Consider the following 13,967-nt stretch of genomic DNA (forward strand, 5'->3'; position numbering starts at 1 on the left):
GACTTCCGGTATGGGTGGTTGCCAGGCAACACAACTCCGCTTGCTCTGCGTGAGCACGGCTGCTAGCTAACTTGGTAGTTAGCGTTGCTTGTTTTTCCTGAATTTAGCCGATTATTTTCCAATTTAGAGCTGTGGAAATTACACGTTTGGCATTATGATGACAATAAAAGACGGGGAGTACACTGCTACAATCTATAAACTGGTAAGAATGCGAAGCTTTTGTGACGGACTAGTCGAGTCTGTGTTTAGCTTTAGCTTGACATAAGGGATTAGTTAAAACTACTGAGAATTGTAATTAATTATGTGACTTTTTCTTTATTTGTATCAACAATACACTACTAACCTTGCTCATGAATACATGAAGAAAAGGCCAGTTTAATTTGACAAGAGTGACAATGTTGATTTGTCTTGCAGATTAAAGACAGCCAGTATGTTGAGGCCATTCACATCCTTAACAGCCAACTTCAGAAGCACACGAGAGTAAGTGGATATCTCATCATCCTGTTTCCCACAGCTTCAAATACTGATTAAAAAAAACAAACAAACATGCATGTCAGGTTTAGGGGTGTAAATCACGATACGATATTTGCCGATATCTTAAAGCCTGCTGTGATTCGTTCACGATACATCACGATATAGTGCTCTACGATCGATATAGAACAATATTCTGATTTATAACAATTCATACGCAAAATCAACAAGGTACTGAAAACTCTTTATTTAGGGAACTACAAAGTGCTTCCAAACGAATGAGTTGAAGCCCAAAGGGGAGCGAATTTCCTCGTCTTCTTGGACACTAGCCATAGCACCAGCCCAGGAGCCGCGTAGTTGTCGGCTCCCCTTTCACGTGCCTGCTCTGCTCACAAAAACAACACGCCGCGCACTGCTCCCGGAAAGAGGAAGCAAGCAACAATGAACTGGATTTCAAGATAAAGTCGCGTCTAATGTCCGAGGTCAAAAACGGGCTATATAGATTGATGTTTACGTTTAGCATCGATGCCAACAAATCGTAGAGCATTATATCGATTAATCGATGTGTATCGATGAATCGTTTCTGTGTTTATTTTTTATCCTCAGTCTCGGGCAGCACTGTCCCTGCTGGGCTTCTGCTACTACCACGTCCAGGACTTTAGCAGTGCGGCCGAGTGCTACGAGCAGCTCACGCAGCTGCACCCCGAGGTGGAGGAGTACCGGGTGTACTACGCCCAGAGCCTGTACAAGGCGGGCGCCTACGCCGAGGCCACCAAGGCCTCCTTCGCCCTGGACACGCCCAGCAGCCACACCAAGGTTCGCTCACTTCCACGACAATCCTCGAAACGTGGTGTCGAATAAACACATCAAATCGGAAAAAAACAAAACAACACAGCTGACATTTCAAATGGTCTTCCTCCTCAACAGATGATCAAACTGCAAGCCTCCATCAAATATTTTGAGGAGAATTACTCAGCTGCTAAGGTAAGCTGAAGCTCTGTGATTGTTATTCCTGCTGTCTGATCGTATTTCTGACTGATAGATGTCATTGCCAACTGCGGTGTGTGCAGTCTCTGGTGGAACAACTTCCCCCGGAGGACGCCGATTACGTGTACAACATGGGCTGCCTGCTCTACCAGGATGCCAAATACGAGGACGCCTGCAAGAAGTTCACGTCGGCCATGCAGGTGCTGGGATATGTTCCTGGTAAGCGCACAAACACATCGCCAAGCAAATCTAACAAAAAGACACAGATTCTAATTGACCTTTGTCGCTGTGTGTGCCAGCGCTGTCGTACAACATCGCTCTGTGCTACTACAAGCTCAGCAACTATGTGCAGGCCCTCAAATATATCGGCGACATCATCGAGCGAGGCATCCGGGAACATCCGGGTATGGAGATCTGATTCCAACGGCACCGTCAAATCTTTCCTTTTTTTTATCAACCAAAACGCTATTCTAACTGTTGTTGGATTTGGTCCACAATTTGGGAAGCGCGCTATGCGCGGCTCACGGCAAAAGCCATAGCCAATCACCTGTTATCCAATTCACTCACTGCGTGCTCGTTTTCTTTCATTAGTTTTAGGAAAAGTCTAAGACACCGAAACAAAATTAGACTTACACAGGTTGGTTGAGTTCAATCACAATTCTTGTTAAGAAAGCACTGTTTTCAGGAAAAATGCAATACACCGGTGGGCCTTTCGAGCGACCATGCTCAAGAGCAGAATATGGCAACGTTCAAGGTTCTTTGGTCAGTTTATATTCAATTGCACATGCCGGTGTGGGCCGAGTTTGATGGGTGGTGAGTCTATGGGGGTGGGGCAAGTTCGCAGGAGCGTTTGATTCCATGAGAGTGGGTGCTGGTTCGGTGAGAGCTGGTTCCATGGGGTTGGGTGCTGATTATGGGCGATGTGTGTGGGGGCTGTATTTTTCCATCCCGTCTTTCGGCGTTGGCGATCACCTTTAGCCGGGTTTCTTGGCTGTTTTCCGCCTGGCGTTCTCCCTCTGGCACCTCTGCTGGTTTTATCTCCAAGTGTAAACATTTTCCTCCATTCTTGCACATACACTGTCGCACCTCGTCCATTCATCATCCTTCCACTTTTGTCATTTTGTACGGAATTATGTGAAATTTTGGGGTCTGACATCATCAATTCGTTAATGTTCCCTGACTATGCAAACTTCTTACTCACCATTTACCATGCATTTGTTTTTTTTGCTCTTTTGACACTCTATGTACTTGCTTACCTAGTCACATTCTTAGTTTAATCATGCTTCCAACCATATCTTTTCATTGTTAGTCAAAAAATGTTCCTTCTGTCCAGAACATTCAATAGTAATCCAAGGGTGGCGTCTAGCATTAGGCAAAATACAACGTCACATCGAGCATTAATCAAAACATAAGATATAATCAAATACAGAAGATTCTTAGACACCTTGGGTAGTGTCCGTGATTTAGAATAACATCAGGCATGCATTAAATAGTTCCTTACAGGTCATTATGGTATTCAGGCAATATATCAAGAAACATTTGTTATTTCAAAGTGCACAGAAATACATATCAGATCATGAAGTTATAAAAACCTTTCTCCTTACCATATAGCAAAAATGTCTAGTTATGTCTTCTTTATTGATTTGTTGTGTAGGTATAATTATATGCTTAGAATGTTTCTTTTATTGATTTAATATGTGAATATATTTGTCTGCTTATGTGCTTTATTCAATGAGGTTTGAGCATATTTGTTTTTGTACCTAGGCAGGACTTTTTGTATTTCGACCCCATTCCTTCACTGTCTCCCCCCCTGCGGCAGAGCTGAGCGTGGGCCTGACCACGGAAGGCATCGAGGTGCGCAGTGTGGGCAACACGCTGGTGCTGCATCAGACCGCCCTGGTGGAGGCCTTCAACCTCAAGGCTGCCATTGAGTTCCAGCTGAAGAACCGTAAGATGCAACGAAGCGCGGACGGATGCCATCTTGCATCCACAACAGCCATTCACTTCCATCTTGCAATGGAAGAAGTGATATTTGAAATATTTGTTTGCAGTGAAAGGAGCTCAGGAGGCTTTGACGGACATGCCACCGAGAACCGAGGAGGTAAGCCGGTGTGTGTAACGATGGTGGAAACCACAAACGCAAATGTGGGCGCGCTGCAGGAGCTGGACACGGTGACTCTGCACAACCAGGCTCTGCTCAACATGGACAGCAAGCCCTCACAAGGCTTCGAGAAGTTGGCCTTCCTGCTGCAGCAGCCTTCCTTCCCACCCGTCACATTCGGCAACCTGCTACTGCTCTACTGCAAGCACGAGGTACCGTCCGTCACGCGGCGCGCCACACCATTCCTGCCGCCAACGATTTTGTCCCGCTTCCTCTGCAGTATTTCGATCTGGCTGCCGACGTCCTGGCAGAAAACGCACACCTCACCTACAAGTTGCTCACGCCGGTGAGTTGCACTTGACTTGTTTTGTCTTTTTTGCTTTGATTGTCCCTCAGTGCTTTTTTTGCTCCTTCTCAGTACGAGTACGAGTTTCTCGATGCCTTGCTGACCTGCCAGACGGCGCCGGAGGAGGTATGACGACAGTCAGACACATTTTGTCTTTCTTAACATTGTGACATCATCAAAAGGTGGTGTATCTGTGTCGGTGCGCTTTTAGGCCTTCAGAAAGTTTGACGACATGATCGGCAAAATGACGGAGAAGCTGCGCAAACTGGCCAAGCAGGTTTTCCACCAATTCTTTTTTTCTCATGCCATCCCATCCAATTCAAACACCTTCCCTGCCTCCGTTTTGTCTTCATCACTGTTGTCAGGGTAAAAACATCTGCAATTTATTCATAACAATTACAAACTCTGCTCGATCGTGTTTGCAGCTGCAGGAGGCCAAGACGGTCCGAGACGACGATGGGCAGAAGAAAGCCCTCCAGGAGTACGACACCATGCAGGAGAAGTGAGAATACACTCAGAAATTCTCATCCATAACATCGAGGCGCTCTTGCGCTAAAGGTGCCCTTCCTCGTGTTCTTCCTGTGCGCAGGTACATCGTGGTCCTGATGGCCCAGGCCAAAATCTACTGGAACCGTGAGAACTTTGCCATGGTGGAGAAGATCTTCCACAAGTCTATGGAGGTGTGCAACGAGGACGACACGTGGAAGCTGAACGTGGCGCACATGCTCTTCATGCAGAACAAGTACAAGGAGGCCATCAGCTTCTACGAGCCCATCGTCAAGAAGCACTACAACAACGTGAGTGACGCCAAGCTTGCTTGCCCTTGGGAAAGCCCGACCGGGTCGGCTGACCGTTGACCTTTGTGCGCAGGTGGAACAGTGTAGTGTGCGGGATTGCCCGTGCACTGTCAAAGCACCGGTAAAAATAGAACTTTGCGGTGACTTTGTTTTTTTTCCCCATGCGTGAAACTTTTCGTTTTTGGTGTGTTTTTGTTTGCAGTGTTACTTAGTGGGCAACGCCCAAAATGACAAAAACAAATTGCTGAAATTTGTTATGATTGAACATGTTCAAAAAGCTTTGAAATGAAGATCAAACCTGCGTTGCTGCAGATCTTGAACGTGAGCGCTGTGGTCCTGGCCAACTTGTGCGTGTCCTACATTATGACCAGCCAGAATGAAGAGGTAACGCAAGTCGGCATAGTGGAATTGTGTCAACGGCGTGACGCCTCATGCAGACTCCAAATGATTTCCAGGCTGAGGAGCTGATGAGGAAAATTGAAAAGGAGGAAGAGCAGATCTCCTACGACGACCCCGACAAGAAAGTCTTCCACCTATGCATCGTCAACCTAGTCATCGGGTGACTTGGACGCTTCGCAAGGAAGATTACAAGATTACAATTTGTTGTTTATAGACATGTTTGTGTTTCTTTAGCACATTGTACTGCGCTAAAGGCAACTACGATTTTGGCATCTCTCGTGTCATCAAGAGCTTGGAACCTTACAACAAGAAGGTGATTGCTCATGAGACGCACATTTTGTACTTGCAACTTTGTACCACGTGTGTGCGTGTCGCGTAGTTGGGGACGGACACGTGGTTCTACGCCAAACGCTGTTTCCTGTCCCTGCTGGAGAACATGTCTAAGCACATCATCACGCTGAAGGGGGTGGTGGTCCAGGAGTGCATTCAGTTCTTGGAGAACTGTGAAGGTGACGCACAATCACAGCATAGTCCACTTTTAGTTCTAGTCAAGAATTTGTTTTTTTTTTTAAATCAAGAACCAAGTGATATTCCCACCAAGATGCTCCAAACTGACGCCAAAGCATCATTTTCATAATTACTTTACACAATGTTTGTTTCAGAGTATGGAAGGGAGGTGCCCGCCATCATCGAACAGCCACTGGAGGAATCTGGGGTCCAAATGGGCAAGAACACTGTGACGTATGAGGCCAGACTCCTCAAGGCCCTCTTTTACAAAGTCACAAGCTGGAATGAGTGACCGTGATGCAAGAAAAGACAACAACACACTCTTGAAGTGCCCCACTTGCTTTTATTTGGGATAGAGTTGATTTCTTCTACGTACATTTAATACTTCATGCAGACAAAAAAAAGTCTTAAATACTTCAATATATTGGAGAAGACTTCATAATAATTCACAAGGAAATAATACAGACAGATTTCATGCTATATTTCATGACATTCAAACTGAAACAGCTCCAATCTTTACTTTTTTGGAAAGTAGATAGACAAGTATGCTATAAAAACACTCCTAATGTCATTTGTTATTGCTTTGACCCATGTGACGTACCCAAGGAAATCTGCTGTTCTCCTTTTGGATTTGATGTCCAACATTTTCAAAACACCAAAAAGCAGCCAGGCGGGAAGTTGGACAATCAGCAAAGGGGCCTCTTGGTTATGTCCTGCTCTGTTAGATAGAAGTTTAAATATCCTCCCAGGGCACCCACCGCCACCGCCGTCATGTGACTGGAGCAGCCATCTTGAAACAGCAAAGATAGAAGTTTCATGTCAACAGGACATTGTCTCTTGCTATGTGTGTGTTTTCTTTTTTTTTCTTTTACAGTAACACTTGGAAATGGCAAACTGTCACTCTGGATCAGTTGTCAAACTGTCACATCCATTGTGGTGGTGTTTGTTTTTTATAATAAAACTGTTGACAGTCAAAAACAGTTTTGTTTGATTTGGCCAGGACCCCTCCCCCCCCCCCACCACCACCACACACACACACACCACACCTCCCATTGGGACCTGAGACTAACATCCCCCGTCAGTGTGTTTGCCAGTGACGAAGGATCATCGATCATGAGGTGCGAACCCACCGGGAAGGATCTTCTCCCTCCTCTTGACACGGTGATGAGGCTGCAGTTGCTCCAGCAGCTCGTCTCCGATCATCTGGGAGATCACGCTGGCTGAGTGCAACAGCAGAGGACAGCTCAGGTGCACGTCCGTACGTATACACTCACTGCCCCTTCTGCAGTTGCTGCTTGATGAGCGACGCCATCGGTCACAGACTTACGGTCACGTCCGAAGCAGCCGAGCTCGACATCCTGCAGCTGGAGGATGTGCTGCAGCCAATCGGGTTTGTAGAAGTCGGAGAAGCCGGCCAAGCCGCAAATGAGGACTGTGAGGCACAAACGTAAGAGGTTAGGGGTCAGAAGTCGCAGATGTTGACCCAAAACAGCTTACATGACACAATTGTTCACTGACTGTTCTCGATGAAGATGTCCGCCGTCTGCTGGCTGAAGCCCTCGGCGACAATGTCCTGGTTGGTTTTCATCATGTTGGAGCAGAAGATCTTCTGGTAGCTGCGTTCCGTCATGTTGGCGCGGGACGCCCGCGTATCGCCCTTCAGCAGGTTGGAGCACCCTTTCTAACACACAGAGCATGTTAGCCCCTTGGTGACGGCGAGCTTGTCGCCGCGCTCCTCACCATCTTCCCGATCATGAAGTAGAGCAGCTGGTGGGACAGCGAGTAGTGCGGACAACCAAACTGGGTCATGGTGTCGCGACACGGCTTGGTCACGATGCACGGCGTCCCCTTCTGTTTCCTACCAGGAAGAAAAAAGTAATTTTCCAAGAATAAATTTGTCAATTTTGTAATGTTAGAGCAGATACTTTCATCTTGTCTGCCCTCTAACTGAACTAATTGAATTTGTACTTTCTCCCCCCCAGAAATACTCGAGTTGACTAGAGAACCAGCACCCACCAGGTTCCAAGGAGTAGCGTGAGGCACTTGTCGCTGAGCTGCTCGTCGTAGCACTCGCTAGCGGTGGTGGCGGCGTACACCAGGCTGGCGTCGGTGTTACTGCGTTCCTGAGGAACCTGCCAGAACTTCCACGACAGAAGAGGCTCGAACTCTGCGGACGGCAAAGCGTGCAGGTGCAATTTATGTATTATGACAGGACAGCAGTGGAGGGAACCTGCGCTACCCTTCGTTCCTAAAAACATCTCATACCTTCAATGTTTAATTCAATGATTCTTTGGCATACCACTAGAGCCGTGAAAAGGGGAAAAACACGACATGGAACAACAAAATAAATAGTTTATTCAAAAAACGTACCAAAGCGAAGCAAAACTATTTTCAACTCGAAAAAACTTTCCATGCATGTATTTTTATTTTGAATGTTTTTTTCCAAGCTCAACACATTTATTTTATTTTTTCAAGTACAAAACGTTTGACCCCAACCTACCTCCATAGGTTTGAAACTCATTTTACAATACACGTGTCATTCACATTGAATTCAAATTTTAGCGCGGCTACCTTGGTAGTACTTGGGGTCGTTTTGGCGCAGAGCGGCGACGGCGTTGTCAAAGCTGCGGTCCAGACGCTGGACCAGACCCACGGCCGCCGTCCTCTGAGCCCAGCTGACCGGATCCGAGTGAGGCCACGTCCGGACAGCCTCCTTCAGCTCCGCTAACGAAAACGCAAGAAAAACATACACCAAGAAAAAGTTGCAATTTACAATTCAAGAAGTTGTGATAGTATGCTGGAAAAACCTTTCAACATTTTTATGTTGTATTTATGCGAGAGATGGCAGTGGTAGTGGAGGAAAAAGCAATTTTACGACAAGAAAACAAAAGTTGTAATTTTACGGGAATCAAATTTGGGACACACTGGCAGAAAACTGCTACTCAGTTCATGAATTCCAAATGAATGTAATTCAATTTCTCTTTTTATCAGTCTGCCTGTCTGCAGGCGGACGGACACTGCGCCACAAAGCAGGAAGACGGGCCGCCCACCCTGCAGCATGAGGAAGCCCACCACGCCGTCCAGATTGATGTGCTGGTGCTGGCGCTCTAGGAAGGCGGCGCCGTTGGAGAGGCTCCCGAGCACGTCGTCGATCACCTCAGCCCGCGAGCGGCAGCAACAGCAGCACACGGCCGCCAAAAGCGCCGCCAAAGCGGCCAGCCGCAGCCTGGGCGTCCGCATGCTGAGAGCTCGATCCCTGGACATTTGAACGCCTTTATAAGCCTGCAGAGAGCGTGGCGGATCAGTGACGTCATGATGCCTGACGTGCGTGCTCTTGTTTTGATTCACATTGGTTTGCGAACCCAAATAAGTTATGTAGAGCTATATCTACATACATGCTACTTTATGCTAAAATTAGGTTGATAATAAACTTTATATAATTGAGACAAACCGAGCAAATACATTGCAAAAAAATTACATTTTATTCCGACGCGATGTCGCTCAAACCTCTGCGGTGCCTTTAAATCAGTAGCCCCGCCTCCTACACGCTCCACGTCATCTCAAATCCCAAACAAATATGGCGCCGCCGTCTTCCAGCATTCCTCGCCCCATTCTAATTAGTTTTACGCTTTTTTCACTTCTGATGGCGGTGTTCTGCTTCATCGGTTCGGGCATCTTTTGGCCGCTAGTGTCGGTGACGGTCGTGGGCCTCACGATTATGCTTTGCTGCCTGTTGAGGCGGCGGGACGGTGACAGCGAGCAGCGGGTGTGCGTGCTGGTGCTTGGGGACATCGGTCGTAGTCCCCGCATGCAGTATCACTCGCTGTCGCTCAGTAAACATGGATTTCAAGTCGCTCTTGTGGGATATTTAGGTAAAATACGGGCATTTATACACCTTTTATGTGCATCTAATTTATGTTCATGATTGCTTTACGTTTAGACAGCCTACCTCACCGAGACGTGTTGAGGGACGACAGGATTCAAATCGTCCCCATTGCAGAAGTCAAAGGCATCAAAGGTAAGGCATAATTCTTATCAAGGCATATACAGACAAAAAACAGCCAAACAGGTCATGTTCTCGAACCATGAACTGTGGTGTAAGATGGGCTGACAAAAATATCACAAAAGCCTCCTAGAACACTCGAACTTTATTTCACGTTAATCAGAAGAATGAGAGAAACTTTATCCCCTCCCCGCCCTCCTCCTAATTTGAGTTCCAGAGGCAATTGGTAAATGGTGTTTAAAGGGGCCGTGTTTTTTTAATATTCAAAATATTTCAGGTGGCCCAAAGGTTTTGACCTATGTGACCAAAGTGGCCATTCAGTTTGCACAAGTTCTAGTGGTTCTACTGATGCTGAAACCGCAAGCTCACATACTCATGCAGGTGAGTCACCTGACTCCCCGACAGCCGATCCCGACTTGAGGTGATCTCAAGTGCTGATTTACATTTTCTTTTCCCAGAACCCTCCCGGTTTGCCGGGCATGGCCTCGGCGTGGCTAGCGTGCGTCCTCCGAGGAGGCCGTTTGCTGGTCGACTGGCACAACTACGGCTACACCATCATGGCGCTCAGCCACGGCCACGCACACCCCCTTGTGCGCCTCGCAAAGTGGTGTGTGTCAGTTTTCTGTAAAATAGTCAGATAAATCAAAAACGTAGCTCAAACTTGATGTTGTTTTCCTGCAGGTACGAGCACGTGTTTGGTCCTCTGGCGTCCCAGCACTTGTGTGTGACCAAAGCCATGAAGAAAGACCTGCACAGGAACTGGGGCATCAAGTAGGAATTGGCACTCATGAATCTTAGCCGCATGCTAACCGTTAAATATATACTATGATGTGTCTTTGCAGGGCAACCACTCTCTACGACAGACCCGCAGACATCTTCAGAGAAACGCCACTGGAGAAGCGGCACCAACTTTTTGTGAGGCTTTCGCGCGCATATCCCGCTTTTCGGCACAGTAGGCACGCGCTACCGTTCAAACAAACATTGTCACGTTATTTTGGAACATCTATTGTCTATTAGCCGCATGCTACTTCACCGCAAACTAATATTTGTTTTGTGTTTTCTTTCCGTCAGTGATGATGATGATGTTCGGGAGAAGAAAGAGAAGACCGTCTTCTCTGTGCGAGACCTTGACAATGACACGATAACTTTGAGGCCAGATCGCCCCGTGTTGCTCATCAGCAGTACCAGCTGGACAGGTGCCGAACACATATTCACTGATCTTAAAGCAAATCGGGCTACTGCATTTTACACAAGTAGAGAAATAAAAATAATGCTTTTATGGGTGATTTGGGACACTCGTCCATTCATTAGATTACTATTGATTGTTTGAATTTTTGCCTTCTTGTTTTTATATTGTGTCGCGTACATGTATGTCTATCGTGTTATGTGTCTCGTCACCGTGGGATAGAGAAAAACGTAATTTCGGTCTCTTTGTGTGTTGTGACATGTGGAGAGATTGACAATAAAGCTGACTTTGACTTTGACTTTGTTATTCCTCCGCAGAGGATGAAGACTTCTCCGTCCTCCTGCAGGCTCTTCAAGGTACTGCAACAACTCTTCTTCACTACGATCAAGTCAATTGTTTAAGTTTCTCCTCCTTGTTCCTGACAGAATACGAAGAGTTCATATTAGCGGGGGAGACTCTGCCGCCGCTCATCTGCGTCATCACGGGTACGATCGGCCTTGACGTTTGATGGTGAGCCGTGATCGACTTGTCCGTTTTTATTTGCGCGTGAAGGAAAAGGTCCTCAGAAGGAGCGCTATGTGAAGATGATTGACGGACTACATTTAGAGCATGTGAAGATCTGCACGCCCTGGCTGGAGGCGGAAGACTATCCTGTCTTGTTAGGTGAGATTGAAATACACGTAGCACTTTTTAACGTAGGGGGTTTGGTGGCATCGATATGGCCTGCAGCCGCTGGTGTGCTTTCTACCACTCTACTGAATAAAAGCTCACCTCTAAGCTGTGTTTTTTTTTTTTTTTAATGGTTTGTTTGGTTTTAGGTTGTGCTGACCTTGGCGTATGTCTGCACAAATCTTCCAGCGGTCTGGACCTGCCCATGAAGGTGGTAGACATGTTTGGATGCTGCCTGCCCGTGTGTGCCATCCACTTCCAGTGGTGAGTTTGCCACCATAAAGTACAGTGCAACCAAAAAGTAATGTGATTAGGAAAAAAAAAAGGGAGGCTTCTAGTTTCATTTGGTTTATTCATAATAAATTATTTTCTTTAACAAACATCTCTTGGTTCCCACACAGCCTAGAGGAGCTGGTAAAGCACGAGTTGAATGGTTTGATCTTCATCAACAGCCCGCAGTTGGCCCAGCAGCTCAAGGTGACATCTTAATCAAGTGATGACTTGCACAATTAAAGACAATAAATAAAATCATCTACAAGTATCCTTATCTTTGCATTTCCAGAGTCTCCTGTCAGACTTCCCCAGCTCTGACAGCAAACTGGGCACTTTCAGGAGGAACCTCCGTGCCAGCAGGGGGCAGCGCTGGGACGACAACTGGGACCAAAACGTCCTTCCGCTCTTGTCATCATTGTCATCTTCTTCAAGGTGACTGTACAGGGACTCGAACCGAACTGCGGCTATGTTAAATTGTAACTGAACATTCCACTTTTGTAAATAATAAAAAACTTTATTGACACGCAAACAATTGAACAAGCTCTATTTCAGACTCTCTGTTGTACTCAAAGATGTGATTCACAGCGCCGCTCATCACCCGGTGGCCGATCCCAGCAACACCTGTCAATCAAATGTCATTAAGACTCCGCCTCCAGGACATATTTGGCCAATCAGTGTGAGAGACTGCGTCATCTTACTTAGATTGCGCTTGAAGCCGGCGTAAGTCTGTGGGTTCCTCACAGTGGAGCAGATGAGAACCTCAGTGGGAACCTGACCACCACCGTGCTTTAAAATCTTGGACAGAAGCTGGACCAGAACCACAACCACGTCAGGATCGTACACCACATCTGCAACACGCATAAAGGAAACGACACACTCGGCAAAGGACATTTTCTGTAGCATCATGGAACATTTTGCAGTATTGCTGAAGGTCAGACCTGCCGCTATGACCACGTCTGCGCCGATGTCATTCAAGCATTCCTCCGTCACCTTCGTCCAGTCCAGCTCTTGTACGCCGACTCGGGTCGTGCTGGTGCTAGTTGTCTTGAGTCCGTTGATGCTCAAGTTTTCTCTGAGTCTCTGGAGGACACTTTGGTGACAGTCGGTGAAGACGTACGAGGAAGGACGACACGAGCGACACACGGCCACGCCGGTCAGACCCACACCGCTGCCCAGCTCCAGAACATTCCTGCAGCGGAGAATTTCTTGTTCATCAAGTTTAGAGGTGATCTTCTTGTAGATTGTGGTACCTTCCAGCAAAGATCTGCGGGTGATCCAAGGCCCACTCGGCCATGTAAAGGGCCGCCTCCCATGTAACCAGACCCGTCGTCCCCTCTGAGATTAAAGCCACATTCTCCAACAAGCTGACAGGATCCCCGCACGGCTAAAGAAAACATGGACCCAACTGAATGTGTGATGTAAGTTACGTACCATTAAAAAGCTTCTGTATCCTTGATGGGGTCACTTTGGTACCAATATGTAGGTCCGGTATCCCTCGGCCACCTCTTGGGCCGCCACTATCTCTGCCAGAGCATCGTAGAGCTCATCTAGAGGTTCGCATCCTGCTGTCTCCACCTGAAGATGAGAATCACCATGACGATAGCATCCACGTTACCGTAACAGGCGGGACGAGGGGAAGGAAATAATCACCTGTCTTATGAGCTCGGAGAGAAAGCATTTCCTGTATCGTGGGGACGGCGGGAACTTCCGGCACAGTGCGTGAAGACATGTCTGACACAAACTCAATTTTGTGACTTTTCATACCTAAGTATTTGTCAAATAGGTGTGTACACCGTTTACCTGTTCGAGAATCTCTAAGATGAGGTCAGATGATTTGCTGCGTTCCAATTCATTTTCTAAAAACTGTAAAATGAATGAACTATCATTTAGATATTATTTGATTAAACAGTGACACGTGGCTTTCTCATGACTACGCTGGCAAACAACACGATCATGTACATTATAAAAGTTTTCACTCACCGTCCAGGGGAATAATACGAGCCGACTGGTGGCGAAAAAACGCGACTGGAATTGTTTGACAATGTCAGCTCTGTTTTGTTTTCTTGAGGGAACGTCTTTATTCAACTCAGCCCGCTCCATCATTCACGTGTCCCTTGTTTACTTCCGTTTCAATCGGAAAATGTATCGCGAGAGTTCCACGCGAGAGTTTATGCGTTCTTGATTTACAACTTTACTCTGGCGTTTTTAGTGTTTTATAGCCACAAGTC

At 46.8% G+C, this 13,967-nt stretch overlaps 4 protein-coding genes across 8 annotated transcripts; 2 read left to right on the forward strand and 2 right to left on the reverse strand.

The window, feature by feature from the left end:
• ift70 (intraflagellar transport 70) lies at positions 1-6,586 on the forward strand. 4 transcript variants are annotated; one of them, XM_061302329.1, is made up of 21 exons: positions 1-202; positions 415-480; positions 1,078-1,287; positions 1,399-1,455; positions 1,542-1,677; positions 1,758-1,862; positions 2,144-2,220; positions 3,223-3,406; positions 3,510-3,559; positions 3,619-3,771; positions 3,840-3,905; positions 3,978-4,031; positions 4,117-4,182; positions 4,331-4,407; positions 4,495-4,702; positions 4,776-4,823; positions 5,015-5,086; positions 5,158-5,261; positions 5,336-5,414; positions 5,481-5,610; positions 5,764-6,586. In XM_061302329.1, the coding sequence occupies exons 1-21, from the start codon at positions 155-157 to the stop codon at positions 5,898-5,900; spliced, it is 2,127 nt and encodes a 708-aa protein (XP_061158313.1). In that variant the 5' UTR covers positions 1-154; the 3' UTR covers positions 5,901-6,586. The 4 variants fall into 4 exon arrangements, with proteins under 4 accessions (XP_061158313.1, XP_061158314.1, XP_061158315.1 ...); XM_061302330.1 differs by lacking the exon at positions 4,776-4,823 and having other exon boundaries at positions 4-202; XM_061302331.1 differs by lacking the exon at positions 2,144-2,220 and having other exon boundaries at positions 4-202; positions 3,278-3,406.
• On the reverse strand, positions 5,932-8,897 carry lg17h16orf89 (linkage group 17 C16orf89 homolog). Of its 2 annotated transcripts, none has more exons than XM_061302337.1 (8): positions 8,659-8,896; positions 8,180-8,332; positions 7,625-7,775; positions 7,349-7,466; positions 7,127-7,289; positions 6,936-7,040; positions 6,739-6,828; positions 5,932-6,398 (listed from the first exon to the last, which is right to left on the reverse strand). In XM_061302337.1, exons 1-8 carry the CDS (start codon positions 8,870-8,872, stop codon positions 6,295-6,297), a joined length of 1,098 nt encoding a protein of 365 aa, XP_061158321.1. In that variant the 5' UTR covers positions 8,873-8,896; the 3' UTR covers positions 5,932-6,294. The 2 variants fall into 2 exon arrangements, 1 of the variants encoding a protein (XP_061158321.1); XR_009718470.1 differs by having other exon boundaries at positions 6,380-6,398; positions 6,739-6,824; positions 8,659-8,897.
• Positions 8,898-8,945: 48 nt separating this feature from the next.
• alg1 (ALG1 chitobiosyldiphosphodolichol beta-mannosyltransferase) lies at positions 8,946-12,271 on the forward strand. The gene is made up of 13 exons (XM_061302335.1): positions 8,946-9,480; positions 9,549-9,626; positions 9,889-9,992; positions 10,070-10,218; positions 10,293-10,382; positions 10,454-10,567; positions 10,683-10,807; positions 11,115-11,153; positions 11,223-11,282; positions 11,350-11,460; positions 11,616-11,730; positions 11,868-11,943; positions 12,029-12,271. Exons 1-13 carry the CDS (start codon positions 9,186-9,188, stop codon positions 12,173-12,175), a joined length of 1,503 nt encoding a protein of 500 aa, XP_061158319.1. The 5' UTR covers positions 8,946-9,185; the 3' UTR covers positions 12,176-12,271.
• eef2kmt (eukaryotic elongation factor 2 lysine methyltransferase) lies at positions 12,233-13,885 on the reverse strand. The gene is made up of 8 exons (XM_061302338.1): positions 13,720-13,885; positions 13,540-13,602; positions 13,390-13,470; positions 13,213-13,314; positions 12,990-13,123; positions 12,678-12,928; positions 12,438-12,587; positions 12,233-12,360 (listed from the first exon to the last, which is right to left on the reverse strand). Exons 1-8 carry the CDS (start codon positions 13,840-13,842, stop codon positions 12,254-12,256), a joined length of 1,011 nt encoding a protein of 336 aa, XP_061158322.1. The 5' UTR covers positions 13,843-13,885; the 3' UTR covers positions 12,233-12,253.
• Positions 13,886-13,967: the final 82 nt, after the last annotated feature.

The sequence above is a fragment of the Syngnathus typhle genome, linkage group LG17, assembly GCF_033458585.1.
Source record: "Syngnathus typhle isolate RoL2023-S1 ecotype Sweden linkage group LG17, RoL_Styp_1.0, whole genome shotgun sequence".
In the NCBI taxonomy this organism is placed as follows: Eukaryota; Metazoa; Chordata; class Actinopteri; order Syngnathiformes; family Syngnathidae; genus Syngnathus; species Syngnathus typhle.

Coding starts and splice junctions, on each gene's coding strand:
- lg17h16orf89 (XM_061302337.1), bottom strand. CDS start 8,872: ATGTCCAGGGATCGAGCTCTCAGCATGCGGACGCCCAGGCTGCGGCTG. Junction 7,041..7,126: donor GGACATCTTCATCGAGAACA/GTCAGTGAACAA, acceptor TGTGCCTCACAG/TCCTCATTTGCGGCTTGGCC. Junction 6,829..6,935: donor CGGCTGCTTCGGACGTGACC/GTAAGTCTGTGA, acceptor TGTTGCACTCAG/CCAGCGTGATCTCCCAGATG.
- eef2kmt (XM_061302338.1), bottom strand. CDS start 13,842: ATGATGGAGCGGGCTGAGTTGAATAAAGACGTTCCCTCAAGAAAACAA. Junction 13,471..13,539: donor TCTTAGAGATTCTCGAACAG/GTAAACGGTGTA, acceptor AGTTTGTGTCAG/ACATGTCTTCACGCACTGTG. Junction 12,361..12,437: donor CGGCTTCAAGCGCAATCTAA/GTAAGATGACGC, acceptor TTTGATTGACAG/GTGTTGCTGGGATCGGCCAC.
- ift70 (XM_061302329.1), top strand. CDS start 155: ATGATGACAATAAAAGACGGGGAGTACACTGCTACAATCTATAAACTG. Junction 481..1,077: donor AACTTCAGAAGCACACGAGA/GTAAGTGGATAT, acceptor TTTTATCCTCAG/TCTCGGGCAGCACTGTCCCT. Junction 1,456..1,541: donor AGAATTACTCAGCTGCTAAG/GTAAGCTGAAGC, acceptor CGGTGTGTGCAG/TCTCTGGTGGAACAACTTCC.
- alg1 (XM_061302335.1), top strand. CDS start 9,186: ATGGCGCCGCCGTCTTCCAGCATTCCTCGCCCCATTCTAATTAGTTTT. Junction 9,627..9,888: donor AGAAGTCAAAGGCATCAAAG/GTAAGGCATAAT, acceptor AAAATATTTCAG/GTGGCCCAAAGGTTTTGACC. Junction 9,993..10,069: donor AAGCTCACATACTCATGCAG/GTGAGTCACCTG, acceptor TTCTTTTCCCAG/AACCCTCCCGGTTTGCCGGG.